Source organism: Sander vitreus, chromosome 6 (assembly GCF_031162955.1).
Source record: "Sander vitreus isolate 19-12246 chromosome 6, sanVit1, whole genome shotgun sequence".
NCBI classification, from domain to species: Eukaryota; Metazoa; Chordata; class Actinopteri; order Perciformes; family Percidae; genus Sander; species Sander vitreus.
This window is the reverse complement of record NC_135860.1, coordinates 14,433,172-14,448,732: the sequence shown is the minus strand read 5'-3', so window position 1 is coordinate 14,448,732 and position 15,561 is coordinate 14,433,172. Positions and strand designations below refer to the sequence as shown.

At 40.6% G+C, this 15,561-nt stretch overlaps 1 protein-coding gene across 1 annotated transcript; it reads left to right on the top strand.

Moving 5' to 3' along the window:
* The first annotated feature begins 1,130 nt into the window (after positions 1 to 1,130).
* flad1 (flavin adenine dinucleotide synthetase 1) lies at positions 1,131 to 10,548 on the top strand. Its single transcript, XM_078252890.1, has 11 exons — positions 1,131 to 1,551; positions 2,699 to 2,790; positions 3,013 to 3,181; positions 3,726 to 4,103; positions 5,598 to 5,711; positions 5,789 to 6,056; positions 6,424 to 6,571; positions 6,904 to 7,002; positions 7,197 to 7,386; positions 9,924 to 9,997; positions 10,103 to 10,548. Exons 2-11 carry the CDS (start codon positions 2,783 to 2,785, stop codon positions 10,236 to 10,238), a joined length of 1,584 nt encoding a protein of 527 aa, XP_078109016.1. The 5' UTR covers positions 1,131 to 1,551; positions 2,699 to 2,782; the 3' UTR covers positions 10,239 to 10,548.
* The last annotated feature ends 5,013 nt before the right edge of the window (positions 10,549 to 15,561 follow it).

Genomic DNA, 15,561 nt, shown 5'->3' with positions numbered 1-15,561 from the left:
TACTGTATATCCTGCACTCAGTTGCCAGGTTATTAGATAAACCATTAAACTAATGTAGTCCAATATAACAGTTCTGCAATAAATCCCACCTTCACGAAGGTTCGTTCAGTTTTAGTTAACTGTTATAGCGAGATGTTGAGTTAACTGTATGATCATTTTGGAGGTTGTTTTGTGGTGTTGTTGAACTGTATTGCATTATACAGAGAGGGTTCTTGCCTACCCTCGCTGATATAAATGGGTTAGTTAATGAATAATAGAATGTTTTTTTCATTCCAACTGTAACAGTCAGTATTCCTAGTCTCCTCATTACCATCAGCAGTTTTGATGCCTGTCGCTGTCTGCGCTGATTTTCATATAAGCTCCGTATATTTGTGACTCTGTGCGTAAAAAAACAATAACAATACCAACAGGTAAACATGTCCTTGAGCAAGGCATTTGACTTAACCCCAATAACTAGTAGGCTATATTATAACAATAACATAATATAGCCTAATATAATAATAGCAAAATAAAAACACCCACGGTTAATCAAAATTATAAAAATACTTAGTCAAAATTCTGAAATATGTAGGCTAATATATATTGACAACTCGTAATTTTTATATCAGAAATTTGTCTTACATCTGAATCATTATTTCCTTATTTTGATATGTTTAATCATATCATTTTAACTTTCCTAACTTTTTAATTGTTTAAAGTTTCAGGCAGAAAATTGCTTACATTTATTTGCAGACCCATCTGCAAAACTTAAAAAGGTAGCCTAAAAATAATAATAAGGTCAAACACCAAGGCTATATTACACTTAAATGTTCTGACAGCTAAATATTATATAATTGCTTAAATGGACTAACGTTTTTTGGCATGATGAATACCACCCTCAGAACTTAAATGTAATCCTTTTTATTCTTTGCCTATAATGTATCAATATATTCTCAAGGAAAGCAGCCTACTGTGAAAAATAAGCAATTCACCTTCCATTAAGTTTGAATAATTATGCAGAGCAGCGGAGCCAGACTCGCGGTTCCAGACATGCCATCATCATTCGCCATGTCGCCTGTCAATCATCGGTTATTGGCTCCTCCAGCCAGCAGAGGCAGACGTGTTACAACAATCTCTTTTGATTTGGGCAGACGAGAAGAAGTCGAAGAAGTCTTGACAGCTGTTAGCAGCATGTGATCGTTCTCTTAATACATCCATTCCATACATGTTATCTGAGTGGAGATGGTGCAAAGTGTCAACTCGCAGATAGACGAGTTATCGCTGACGTTCGTGTTGCTGATTGCATACTTATCGTATTCAACGTTACTTTGGCCAAACGATACTGCTCCGCATCGTCTATACTGATTCTAGCACAACATGACCATCTTTCAGTTACTTCCGGGTACATAAAAAAGACTGACCGTTTAAGACGGCCCTCCGTAAACCTGATTGGCTCTCGGACCTCTCGGGAATCCGTTTCTTATTTGTGATTGGACGGCTAACGACTTATGTTTTCAGTGACATGTACTCACAAACGGTTGGATACGTAACGAGGTCATAAGCGCCTCAGGAGTAAGTTTCTTCGGGCTTTAATGACTTTGGTTACCAAGTTATAGAAACAATATATTGTATTCTTCACAGTATGTGGTAGTGGAGAGAAATCGGCAGTTTAGACAGAACATAAGCTCCTATAAATGTGTACTTGAATGCTAGTGCTTGCTTGTTGCTAGTGCCTCTCCAACTCTGGGTCAAGTAACCTAGCAAGGATACTTAGCTAAGATTTGTCATATAGCTAAGTACCTGACTCTTTGATTGATGTTAAGCAACATTTTGTGGTAACGTTAGTTTCTTTATACATTTGCATGAGGTTCAGTTCATATTTCGTCGGGTAAGTTGTAACTGGTGTTATCGCAGTGCAGTCAAATGAAGATACTGTAGAAGCATCTCCTATTAGTCCTATGACTCGTATCCATAGAATACAAACAACGTAAAGGCTAAACGTTAACATACAGAGAGATAGTTATAACCACCGGTATGGGATGTAGTTGAACGTCCCGCACCGAGACTGTCTGACTCTTGAGGCATTCACTGTAATAGTTGGGGCTTTGTAAATTACAGAGTGTGGTCTAGACCTACTCTATGTGTCTCGAGATAACTCTTGTTGTGATTTGATACTATAAATAAATTGAATTGAATTGAACGTTAGACCGCTGGCAGCTGTCCTTTGAGCCACCTCCTCTCAGTTCCTTGCATATATTGAAGTCCTCTTCACTGCATTTCCATGTCAGCGAATTTGTCTTCACTCCTATTGGCATGTTTTAGCATTATTTCTCAATCCTTCACATGTGCTTCAGATAACTTGTAGACAGACTAAACTTGCAATGTCACCAGTTTATAGCTTGGTTATCCAGTATGAAGGTGTATCAGTGTCATTGATGCATATGTGGCCACTGTGGTCCAACTACATACTATTAAAAGTACAGTCAACAGACTCATTCCATATAATTAGAATATTTTCCCCCAGAGATAAATTATTTGTAATAAGCCAAGTGCAATATCTTACTCATCATTTCTTCAGCCTGTTGACATTATGTCAAGAAACACCTGATAAGAACTCATTGTTAGTTGATGCACTGTCTGTGCTGCTGAAATGCACAAATTGTGCACACTTTCCCCTTTCTTTCTTTCTCTAATCTGCTCCTTTGTGTGTCTCTTCCAGGATACTCCCTGATAGGAGACAGGTTATGAAGAAGAAGGCCTGAACTGTAATGAAACATTTTGGTATACTCCGTATGGATTCTTCATGCTGACGTAAGATTGAAAATTCGAAATTTACTCATAGCATAATGGGTCATCACAAAAGCAACAAAAAGTATATAAATTTAAATTACATTTAAGATACATTGCATTTTACTGTATGTCAAGATAGATTTGCTACTGCCCAGGGAGACTTGTGGCTTTGTTCAGAGAGCAAAATATACATGCAAAGCCTTGATGAACAGTGTTTAAGAGGATTATTCCTTTGTCTTTTAGCCTTGCTTTTCCCAAACTGAGTAGAACATTGGTGCGAGTGAGGAGACTGGCGGCACAGCTCTCCAAAGCAACCATGTCTACAAACCTCCAGGGCTCCAGTCCGTCCTTTGCAGCCAACAGGGATGCTCCCACTGCAGCCATTCTCATCATTGGAGATGAGATACTCAAGGTGATTTAGTGTTGCTAAATACTTGTTTGTACGACTAAGCTGTATTTGTGTGATTGACAGTATCCCACTAAGAATCCTTGTAAGTTTGTGAATTTCAGAACATCTAAATGAACCCTCACTTTTTTTCTAACAAATCTGTGAACTTGAAAGTATAATTTTATTGATATACATTCTAACATGACACCCCAATTCATCAGTAAACCTCAGCTCTTTGGACCCCTATGCAGTCCAGGATTCGCACTGTCTAACCCAAGGAAAACCCTGTGATGGTTAATTGATGTGACAGCAGTGCTTGGTTTTAGAATGACAAGATCACCACTAGTTCTTGACTTGACAAGTTGACATGATCATGATTTAAACATGAAGGCTTTGATTTTGTCCAATGTCATGTGTCAGCCTCAAAACATGCTCACTGCGAGTCATTGAATTTCCTCAAGCAAGACCTTGGAGTCATTGTTAAGTCTTTGAATGTAATGTTCAAGTGAGGGTGAAAAACACTGGATTGAAACTAATCGAGTGTCTCTTCTCGTCTTTCGTCTCCCAGGGTCACACACTGGACACAAACAGTGCCTTTCTGACACGAGCATTAAGAAAGCTCGGAGTGTCTGTGCAGCGCATAACAGTCATACCAGATGTACAGGAGGTCATTGCCAAAGAGGTGGCCCTCCTTTCCCCTCAGTTTACACACCTCATCACCGCAGGGGGCATAGGCCCCACCCATGATGACGTCACCTTTGAGAGCGTTGCCATGGCATTCCAAGAGGAGTTATATCCCCACCCTGAGCTCACCCGACTGGTTGAGGAATTCTTCGGGGCGTTGGATAAAAACCGTGCTGCTATGAAGCTGGCCATGGTGCCTCACTCAGCCAAACTCAACTATGGAACTGACCCTCAGACTGGACAACTGCTCCGCTACCCACTGGTGAGTGAAGGCAGGATGTTGGGAGATTAGCTTATATTTTTCATCAAGCTGCAATTGTTGCTGATGCTGTATCATGTTGGATATAGTTTATATCGACAACGTTCCACTTCCGGGATTGTTCAGGTGCCGCTGGAAATTCCGCCGGATGTCCGTCACTTTCCGATTTCTTCGCGTTGGCATTTTAAACTCTGGTGGATTCATGAGGACTATGGTTAACTGCTCCTCAGATCTCTGCGGGGTAAATCCAGACAGCTAGCTAGACTATCTGTCCAATCTGAGTTTTCTGTTGCACATGTTCCACCAAAACAAGTTCCTTCCCGAGGCTTTTTTGCAGAGGCACCGTCATTGTGTCCGGGCCGTAGCGTCGCCCCAGACAATTGTGATTGGTTTAAAGAAATGGCAATAAACCAGAGCACGTTTTTCTCCCATCCAGGAATGTTGTGTGGACTAGCCAGACCCTCCTCCGCAGCGCTGCGGAGGAAGGTCTGGCATTGCGAGACTATGTTGGATATAAAGGATCATTACCCTCCACCTGCTGACTGACCTGCAACTTTTTGTTAAAATTGTTGGCCCAAATATCTGTTGTTCTGTGTATTACCTTTCCAGTAGGCTTTTGGGGGCAAACAACATTTGTTTAGCTGACACAACTTTCAGGAAGATGCCAGAATAATGTTCCGCCGGTTCCATCCTGTTCTGGGGTTATTTCAGAAGACAGATTGTAACATCAACTGCTTAGCAGAGACTGCAGGAGTGAAAAGAGGCTTCTCACAAAGGGCAAAATTATACTGAATATTTACAAAAAAACAGCAGTTTAAGGAATACACGCCTGAAAGCAGTTAGCAGAAATTCAAACAATACATGTTTTTTCCTTAATGAAGACTATAGTACTCTGTATGGTTAACATCTTAAGTAACTTTATAATTATATTTAGACTGAACAGTTTCAATTAGACATGCACAAAACAGCATGTACTTCGCTGAAGTGAAATGAGTAATTAGTGCCAATGATGAAATTAAGTTATGACACAAATGTTTGCATTAACTACATTAATTCATACTTTAGGCTATACTAAACATTACATTGACTGAACCATAACACATTGAGAACGTATGATTCACTAGAGGCCATGCCTTCCATGAACAACTGAAATTAGGTCAGACCGAAAACAACTGACAACTTGTCTTTCAAGTACAGCTGCTCACTTAAAGATAATACATTGGCACAATCATATTTAATATCAATATATGTTTACAGGCATTAAATAGAAGCTAGACTGTTTGACAGGCTTTAAAACTGTGTAATAACAAAAAAAGGTACTAAGATTAGTTTCAAGATGTTAACTACCTTTTCAAATACATGTCATTAGAAGTGTTGGTCGATGTACCTGAAACAGGAAATAAACACAGAATCAATGAACCTGTAGGTTTAATAAAACGCAGATTGTTTGGCCCACATATTCTTTCAGTATATGATGTGTCCACCTTCTTCTCCCAGGTCAGTGTGCGTAACGTGTATATCTTTCCTGGGATCCCGTCTCTGATGGAGAGGGCCTTCAATGGGCTGGAGCACCTCTTTGCTGGTTCAGGAACCACTTTTCACACCCATGAGGTAACACCATGACCATACCTATCATTTACAAAACCACCTGAATGCTGTGTTTTGATAACCAAATATCTTTGCGTTAGGTGTTTGTGGATGCAGACGAAGCAGAGATCGCCCCTGTGCTGACCAAACTGCAGGCTGATTGGGGCCGGAAGGTGGCTCTTGGCTCCTACCCTGACTGGTTGAGCAACTATCACAGAGTCAGGCTGGTACTTGACTCAGATAGCCAGGAGGAGGTGAACAAAGCCCGGGCACTGCTGCTGGACAAGCTGCCCAAGGGAAGCGTGGTGCCCTTAGTCACTGACCCGGTGTCCATCGCCACTTCTGAGGTGTACACACTGGCCAACAGCGGTGAGGGGGAGAAAGATGGCAGAGGGTGGTGGAAAGCGATAATTAAACTAAGTCAACTTAATATAAAGTGAATATTGCATAGCACTCGTATACTTTACATGGGCATTGGGACCAATAAAGAAAGCAAAAAGGTTATTAAAGTAATTATTGCTGTAAAACCATAGTGAGTTATAAAAAAAAGAATATAACTGGCATGAGACTGAACAGAGATATACTCATGCATCAATAAGATAAATAAGACAAAGGAAAAGCAGATATTTAAACTGAATTTGACATAATAATTGAGGGATCATTTATATTATAACTAACAAATTGTGACTGCATTCACTGTAAAACGTCCTCTCGCTGTGGATTTCGTTCCCCACAGGCACAGCGTTGGGTGAGAAAGTTATGTCTGCGCTGAAAACGATAGAGGCTGCACTGGATCAGTATTCGACAGAGGAAGTCTGCATCGGCTTCAATGGAGGCAAAGACTGCACAGCGTTGCTCCATCTCTACTATGCAGCACTGAAACGGTAACAGGAGGGGAGAGGACTGGTGAGACTATTAGAACATTAAGGGGAAGGGGTGATTTAATCAGGAAAAACAAATGACCTGAGAGATAGAAGAGATGAAAGGGAGAGTCAAGTTAAAAACATAATGATACTACATATCACTGTAAGAAGTAAGTGAAGAAGAAAATGAGTTTAGCAGTAACTAGACTGAGAAAGGTCTTGGACATGACAGACCACTATTTGGACTTTTATTGACCTGTGTTGGACAGATAGTGGGAGATAGTGACAAGGGTAAACATCTAATCTGTGTAGCTTTTTATTTATCTTTTTTTTCCTCCGCCTGCATCTCTTAGGCGATATCCAGATGGTAAAGACAAGGTGAAAGCCCTGTATATCCGAATTGTCTCTCCATTCCCAGAAATGGAGAGATTCCTTGAAGACACGATAAAAAGGTGAGCCAGCAGTCTATCCTATTGCATACTGCTAATAAACACAGCTGATTGTTTGGTTTTTTTGTGTGTAGATTTATGCATTTATTATATATTCTACTTAACAGGATAACCGCTATTGCCAGTCCAAATAGTTGTGTTCTAATCCTCTATGTTACAGTTCAGCAACTCATTATTTGGCGATCTGTCTCCCATAGATATGACTTGGAGATATTCTCTGTGGAGGGCAGTATACAGCAGGCGCTGAGTGAGGTGCAGGAGAGGAGACCAGAGCTGAAAGCTGTCCTGATGGGCACCAGGAGGAGTGACCCCTACTCACACACTCTCACGGCCATGTGTCCCACTGACCCCGGCTGGCCAGACTACATGAGAGTCAACCCATTACTAGTGAGACGTACACACAAAGGACAAATTACATATAGAGATATACTGTCTCATTTTTCTCTCTCATTGTATGGTGGTACAATGTAAGAGGTATTATGTAAGAAGGTCTAGGATCATCCACTAACATTGACACAAGGTAAATCCTGCAGCATTATGTACAGTGTAACTTTAAAAATGTGGGGACAATAAAGGACTTGGTTTTATTTTTTTATGATTAATGTCTGCAGGTGTCTTTAAGATAAATAAATACAAATCAGCTGAGGTAAACCTTCATGTCTAGCCATTACTTAAAGGGACAGTTCACCCTAAAATCAAAAGTAAATATTTTTCATCTTACCTGTATTGTTATTTATCAATTCAGATGTTTTGGTGCGAGTTGCCCAGTTTTGGAGATATTGGCCATAGAGATGCCTGCCTTCTCTTGAATATAATGGAACCAAATGGCACTCAGCTTGTGGTGCTCAAAGCGCCAAACCACCCCCCCCGTCCCCCCTCCAGAAATTTCTTTCCAGAAATCATGACCCGGTTACTTTCTACCAAACTACACCCACCAACAGTATCACCACACAGAAGGAAGCATACCCACGGACGAAAGGCTCATGCTTGTGACAGAGCGAGATGTAAACATTAATGGCGTCCTCCTCAGCTGAGCTGTAGTGTTAGCTACAGTCACAGCTCACCCAAGGAGGACGAGCCTCTCGTCCATGAGGATGCTTCGTCCTGCGCGGTGATATGGTTGGCGGGTGTAGTTCGGTAGAAAGAAAATAGTTCTTTGAGCACCACAAGCTGAGTGCCATCTAGTTCCATTATATTCAAGAGAAGGCAGACATCTCAACGGCCGATATCTCCAACACTGGGTAACTCGCACCAAAACTATCTAGATTGATAAATAACACTACAGGTACGAGGGAAATGATTTACTTTTGATTTTAGGGTGAACTGTACCTTTTAAGTAACAGTTAGACATTTATTTATTTATCTATCTTGAAAACACCTGCAGACTTTAATAATAAAAACAAAAGCCAAGCAGTCCTTTAGTGTCCCAACATTTTTTTAAAGGAACACGCCGACTTATTGGGACTTTAGCTTATTCACCGTATCCCCCAGAGTTAGATAAGTCCATACATACCCTTCTCATCTCCGTGCGTGTTGTAACTCTGTCAGACGCACCCTCTGCTAGCCTAGCTTAGCACAGATCCTGGAGGTAACCGGCTCCATCTAGCCTACTGCTCCCAATAAGTGACAAAATAACGCCAACATTTTCCTATTTACGTGTTGTGATTTGTATAGTCACAGCGTGTACAAATAACAAGGTCACATGAGACACAGCCATCTTCTAACCGTATACATACTGGGAACTATATTCTCAGAAGGCGAAGCACTGCTACTTCTGCTACTTGGGCGGAGTGATTTGCTCGCAGCACCTGAGTTCGCTCAGAGTTGGAGTAATATCACTCCACCCAAGTAGCAGAAGTAGCAGTGCTTCGCCTTCTGAGAATATAGTTCCCAGTTTGTATACGGTTAGAAGATGGCTGTGTCTCATGTGACCTTGTTATTTGTACACGCTGTGACTATACAAATCACAACACCTAAATAGGAAAATGTTGGCGTTATTTTTTTACTTATTGGGAGCAGTAGGCTAGATGGAGCCGGTTACCTCCAGGATCTGTGCTAAGCTAGGTTAGCGGTGGGTGCGTCAGACAGAGTTACGACACGGAGATGAGAAGGGTATGTATGGACTTATCTAACTCTGGGGGATACGGTGAATAAGCTAAAGTCCCAATACGTCGGTGTGTTCCTTTAAGTTACACTGTACATAGTGCTGCAGGAAAAACTGCTTTTTGACTGGTAATACAAATCTGTTTTCAGTAGTCCAGCCAGGCAATTTCCCGTTGTTACACTTAATGTTATTTGTCATCTTGACTGAAGTTTCAGGGTGCAGATCTACAGGGTGTGAACAAAATATCACAGCACCTGCACAGTGTAATGCAATTCAACAGCCCTGCAGTAATACTACATTTGTGAGGCTTTAAATGATATGAAGATTTTGCCCCCCTCACACACACACCAATACAAGGTACACTTGTACAATATAATGCTATCCAGTAATCCAGTGAATAAACACCTCGGTGACACAAAGATTTAACATCAAAAGCTTCACTTAATAGAAGTTATTGCTGGTCTGTTGTGCTGGATTGAAATACATTGTGCAGGTTTTTATATTTTTATCATAAAGTCCATCTTTTGTAGGCAGCTATCTCTGATGTTTCTGCTCTTTCATCTGCTCAGGCTTACTGAGAAATAGATGTTTTGCTGTATATTAGATTAGCTAATGTATTTAAAAAAGGCAAATCCTTTTGAAATGACTGTTAACGGTTATACTGTGACAGCAAGCACACCAGTTGTCTCATTGTACGGTCATTTATGTAACCCTTCATCACATGAGTGCATCTCAAAGGGATCCACAGAGGATGAGTGATTGAGCTAATCATGAAACGATCACAAACTAATTAAATGCGATGTCATCCAACACTCCACAGGACTGGACGTATCATGACATCTGGTCGTTCTTGAGGATGTTACATGTGCCGTACTGTATTCTCTATGATAAAGGGTAAGAGTATATTAAATCTTTAACACTTTCGGTATCATCCATTATTCACAACATCACAGCTGAAGTGCCGAATTCGTGGTCCTAAACGTCTCTGTCGACCTGCAGATACACTTCACTGGGAAGTATGGACAACACCTGTCGAAACACTTCCCTCCAGTTAGTGGATGAGAGGGGGGTGACACGATACAAGCCGGCCTACCTCCTGGAGAACGAAGAAGAGGAGCGAAACTCCCGTGCCTAATGTAGTCTCACTTCTCACCGTGTGACCCGTTGCTGATGGAGCCTGGATTTCAGATCTTGGGTCAACCCCTACACACATATACAACTGAAAACGAAACATAGACATTTAAAAAAAAAAAAAGTTTGTGGACTATCAGCAGAATAAGATTGCTAAGAGTGTGTGTGTGTGTGTGTGTGTGTGTGTGTGTGTGTGTGTGTGTGTGTGTGTGTGTGTGTGTGTGTGTGTGTGTGTGTGTGTGTGTGTTTACACGTGAGTTTCAGGCTAAAGTAATTGCTCTCTCTGCTGTTGAATAAAACATCAATCTGTGTCATCTTTTTCCATTGTCATGTTACTATTTTAAGAGTCTGGCATACAGACTGCAGCGTACTGGACTTTAAATATTGCTCGTAATGTATCTTATTCATGAATCCATGTCTAAATCCAACAAGAACAAGAAAGACAGCCTCTATCAAAATGTATTAGTAAATAATGTGAAATGGTTTTCTGTCAACGTGAGAAAATCAGGTTTTGCGGTGTGCAGCAGCATGAAGAGACTACTAAAGGTCAACCAACCGGCTCATATTGACTCATCTGCGTCTCACTGAATATCCATATTTGAAGAGTGCAGCTTATGTAACTGAAAACTAACTGAAAGCCTCCACCTTGATGCTGCAGTTCTCTTTGAGCACCTCACGGGCGCGTTGTTCTCACTTTTTTTGCATTTAGCACACGTGATTACAATAAATTACCTTCTCTGTTTCCAGACATGATTGAATCCAGGCTCATCGATCCGCGCTCTCTCTCTCTCTCTCCCCGCCTGGAGATTAGTCAACGCCGCGCAGCGAGGATCGATACCGGCCGATCTAATAAAGCGGGTCGCTTACGAGGCCACCGCGGGGAAGCACACACTGTTACACCAGCAATTACCACCTCCAGCCCGCCCCCTCCTCCGTACCCCCTAACTTATCTGCTTGGGCTTCACGGCTTGCTTGATTTATTAATAATAACTGTAATAAAAAAGACAATGAGCAGAGGCTTCATAATCACAGCAGAAATGTGATGCTGGTAAAAACACCGGGACACTGTCTGGAATGCTGAAATTGTGTGGTAGAAAATGATACTCCTAGAGAATGTGTGCGTGAGGTGGACCCCGATTTTTTAATATTTATAAATGAATAAACTAACGTCATATTGTTCCAGTTTCTCAACATCCTCTGTAATATTGCTGCAATATATTTTTATTGTTATATCCACCTACAATGTTACTTTGTAATACATTGCTTTCATAGTGGTCTTATAGTTTTTCTCGGAGTATAGGCCTATCACTTGCAGTTAATTTGCTTAGTTGTGGAAAGTACTTATCTACTCAAATACTGTTAAAGTACAATGTTGAGATACTTGAGTATTTCTAGTTAATATTACTTCATACTTCTTTACTACATTTAAGAGAGGGATATTGTAGTCTACGTTTTAGTCCACTACAATTATAAGTTACTTTTAGTTTAAGATTGTATCTTATATAAAACACAATATAAACACACAGAATAAACTAGTGGTTTGAACTTTCTGACTTGTGTCCCCTAACTGTGCTTTGGGCCCCTTGTCATATTTCAGATCTTTGAGATATTCGCAGTTTCACTCAAAAAGCAATTTCCCAACTAAACCTTTCATGTTGTTTAATTTAAATAACTGTTTAACGTCCAAAGAAGTAGAATTATCCAATAGTTCATTTCAAAGATAAGATGAGATCCAAATCCAAAAAATTAAGAAGGATTTGTCTAGCAGAACTTTGTATTTTTTTTTAACCTACCTCTTTAATCACACCCAGACCCCCGAGATTTATCTTGTGATTTTGCCAATGAACGCGAATGAACAGACTCCATAGGAGGAAATGTCATTCTTATATGAGGCTCCTTTTTCAACTACAAGGTTAATATTGTTTTTCACTAACGACAGAACAACGAATTATCCGTGCATTTATATGGAACTAAGCTTTTGGAGCTTTCCGTCTTTACTCTCCTCCCTGTTACGTCGCCACTTTTTGACTGGCAAGATGGCGATGAGCGGAAAAACCAACTGCTAAAGTGAGTTGTTCAAAACCTTTCTTTTTAGTCAACTCTGTGTACACAAACAATGTTCTCAATGCTCAAGTTGATGTGTAGAGTCCCTGGTGATACTTTCGAGCAAAGTTTCATGTTGTGTCGAGCCTTCTTAGTGTTTTAAAAATAGCGATTTTGATGTGATCGTAGTAGTGCCCCTAGCACTCCCATTCAAAAGGCCATTTGACCGAAAATGAAAATACAGTCAATCTTAAAAGTGGCGCTTCCGTCCTAATTATGCTTTTAAATGAAAGTTTGACTCGGCTACATTCACAAAAAGACCCCAGGTTGCATTTTGGCGAGAGTTACGTTTTAACAGTGCACCTAAACCAGCTACTGCAGTAACATGCAGTAAAGATCTTCCACCACTGCATTTGCACTACAGGGATACTATGGATGGTACATTTATTTTGACAGTATGATATCTCTCTAAAGTTGATAACCTTTGTCCTTTTGTTCCATTGTCTTCCACAGTTCCATCTTCATCCTCTTTCAGTTGTCACTCCATCACTCTCACTTGCCTGTTTCATCCTTCATGTCTGTTTTGGCTTCACTGCTGTATTCGCCAACTATCTACTGTAGTCATCACACCACTTCCTTCCTCACTGCCTTATAACTCTGGATTCTTGTTCAGTCCTCCTTGTGAATTTCAAAATGATGTTTTGATTTTGACTAGGAAGACAGAATTCTTTTTTAAAAACGTCTTTGGTGACATAGAGGGAGGATATGGGAGGTGCCTAACAGTATTCTGGACTAAAATACTTTTTTTGTATGTGGCCCTCAACTGCATATTTATGAATATTTTTTTTTTTTAAATGTCACACTCCTGTGCTTTTGAAAAAGGGTCTGTTTGAAATCTACAAAACTGCAAACAAAACACTCTTGTTTCATCACCAAATGGAACAAGCAGAAATAAAAACAAGTGGCTATTTCTTATCCCTCCTGTGCATATTCAAACTTTATTGGTTCTCCAATGGCATATTTTAGGTGTGCTGGTGACAGTATGATCACAGCAGCCGCTAAAGGTGATGTGAGGTTTAGAGGAACTGGGGTGATCAGAGTTACCTCCTCATTATTAGGACCATAATTCCTTGTTACTCTGCTGAAACACCCTAGTGTGTTTCTCCAAATCTCCTAGGTGGGACTATAACAGACAGGGGTGTAGCACAAAATTCTGGACCCTGTACATAAGCATTCTCTTTATGGACCCCTCCCCACATCAACGGCTGTTCATTCTAGTATCTTTGTGGGCCTTCCTCATACAAGGGCCCTGTATACTATATATGTATATTCTCCGTTTCCCTCCCAGTCCGATGCCACTGTAACAGTATCTACAGAGCTAGCAGTGTCTGTGATATGGACTCAGCTTGACTTGGTGTGACTTACAAAAACAAGCGATAAGCTTTGAAATCGGAGTGAACTATCCATTTCAGACCCTCAGATGCGAGCCTGCCTTGATGACTGCAATGCTTTTTTTCTAAAGGAATATGTTTCTAATCCAATTCCTCAGCACTTCTTGCAGTGTTAAACGAGACTTGGAGCAGCATGAGACAGCAATTCAGGCGATGTCCTAGGAGGGATGCTTAACACAGAGGATGAATAGACACTCCGTTGTCAGAAAGCATCAGGAGAGAAGGGAGACCTTTGAGTCTATGCAAATTATCAACCCATCTGAATGTAAAGCCAACAGACCAGAACACGGGAAAAAGGATGTTCACTATCAAAGTGTCACACATTAAGAGTGGATGAAAGTAAGGGAGAAAGAAAGGAAGGAAGGAGGAAGGAGGCTGCTTTGCTTTGCTGCCATGTGAAGTGTGACTGACTTTAGCTCGTTTGTGTCTGGTTTTGGTGTGTTCAAATAAAAGCCAGTCTCATAATCCTAACTTTGTCACAGCTCGCAGTCCAGTATGCAGAACCAAGACCCCCTGCCTGTACGGCACGCATGGGATGCATTTAGAAATACCTTTCACGCAGCGAGCTCACTTTAACGTAAAGGGCCATGGGTCTGTGAAGCTTCAACCAGCACACTGAAAACGGATCTGCTCAGCTCAACTCAACTGGAGCTCATTTGCACTCAACAGCCATAACTTAAACATGGCGCAAGGTGTTAGAAAGATGAGAGGTGTTTAACACTAGAAATGCCCGGCCAATATTAACTGATTCCTGTTTTTGAAGATTAGGGCTGCATCCAGAAAGTGACTTTTCTGAGGCCAATTTAATGTATGAATCAATGTAAAGTATCCAAAATCAGGCATTAAATTATTTTGATGTATGTTTACCTCTTTCATGTGACATCTTGTTCACCTTTTTTAGTATTAAAAGTTAGTGTTTGCAATGTTTTTCAGAGCATCCTTGGATTTTTGTGTATGCACAACATGCGAAATTAACACATTAACACATTCACAAAAAGGTTTTGCACATTTGTTGACATAACTATTATATATTATTATTATTATAGCCTAACGTCAAAACAGCTAATGTGTTTTCACCTCGTTCGTCATATTCTGGTTCATCCACATTCATCACAGTTTGCGTGACACGCTGGAAGTGCCTGCTTTGTGAGCACACAGCAGAAATAATTGCACTGTTATTGGCTACCTGACACACGTAGCTACAGCCAAGCAGACACGGTTTGTTTAGATTTTATTTAGAACAAACAAACTGCTTACATCCGAAAAGGAAGTATCGTAAAAGCCCCGACTAGTATTCATAACCTGGAATTTAAATAGCACACAGATTCATCAAGGCTGCATAATTATTCAATAATAATCATCAGAGGCTTTTGCAACCCAAAGTTTTACACATAAGATATATTCAATAACACATGAGAACTCATTGGGAACCATGTGTTGCAGTGGTGTAGTCTAATGTATTGTAGTGGGTATACTGTACTGTAAATATTGGCCAGAATCTGCCTTTGGGGGAGGGGGGGCCATATCATAGTGGGGGGTCTGGGTGTCCTCCCCAGGGAAGTTTTGAGCATCAACGACTTCATTTCCTGTATTCAGATACACTTTTATGCACTAGTTTATGGTGGAAATACCTTTATTTCGCTTATGTGAAGAAAAACACAGATGACAATTCAAAATATATCAAAGATTTAATGGAAAGTATGTTGTTGCGTGTCATTGGGCATTTTTAAGTGGGTATATGGAAATCCTTTCTTAGTGGGTATACGGTGTATACCTGCGTATCACGTAGACTACACTACTGATGTGTTGTTGTTGATGCTTCTAACAGAACTC

Excerpts from the sequence above, each read along its gene's own strand:
- flad1 (XM_078252890.1), top strand. Across the intron at positions 3,182-3,725 it reads TTGGAGATGAGATACTCAAG|GGTCACACACTGGACACAAA; the intron begins GTGATTTAGTGT and ends TTCGTCTCCCAG. Across the intron at positions 9,998-10,102 it reads TGTATTCTCTATGATAAAGG|ATACACTTCACTGGGAAGTA; the intron begins GTAAGAGTATAT and ends GTCGACCTGCAG.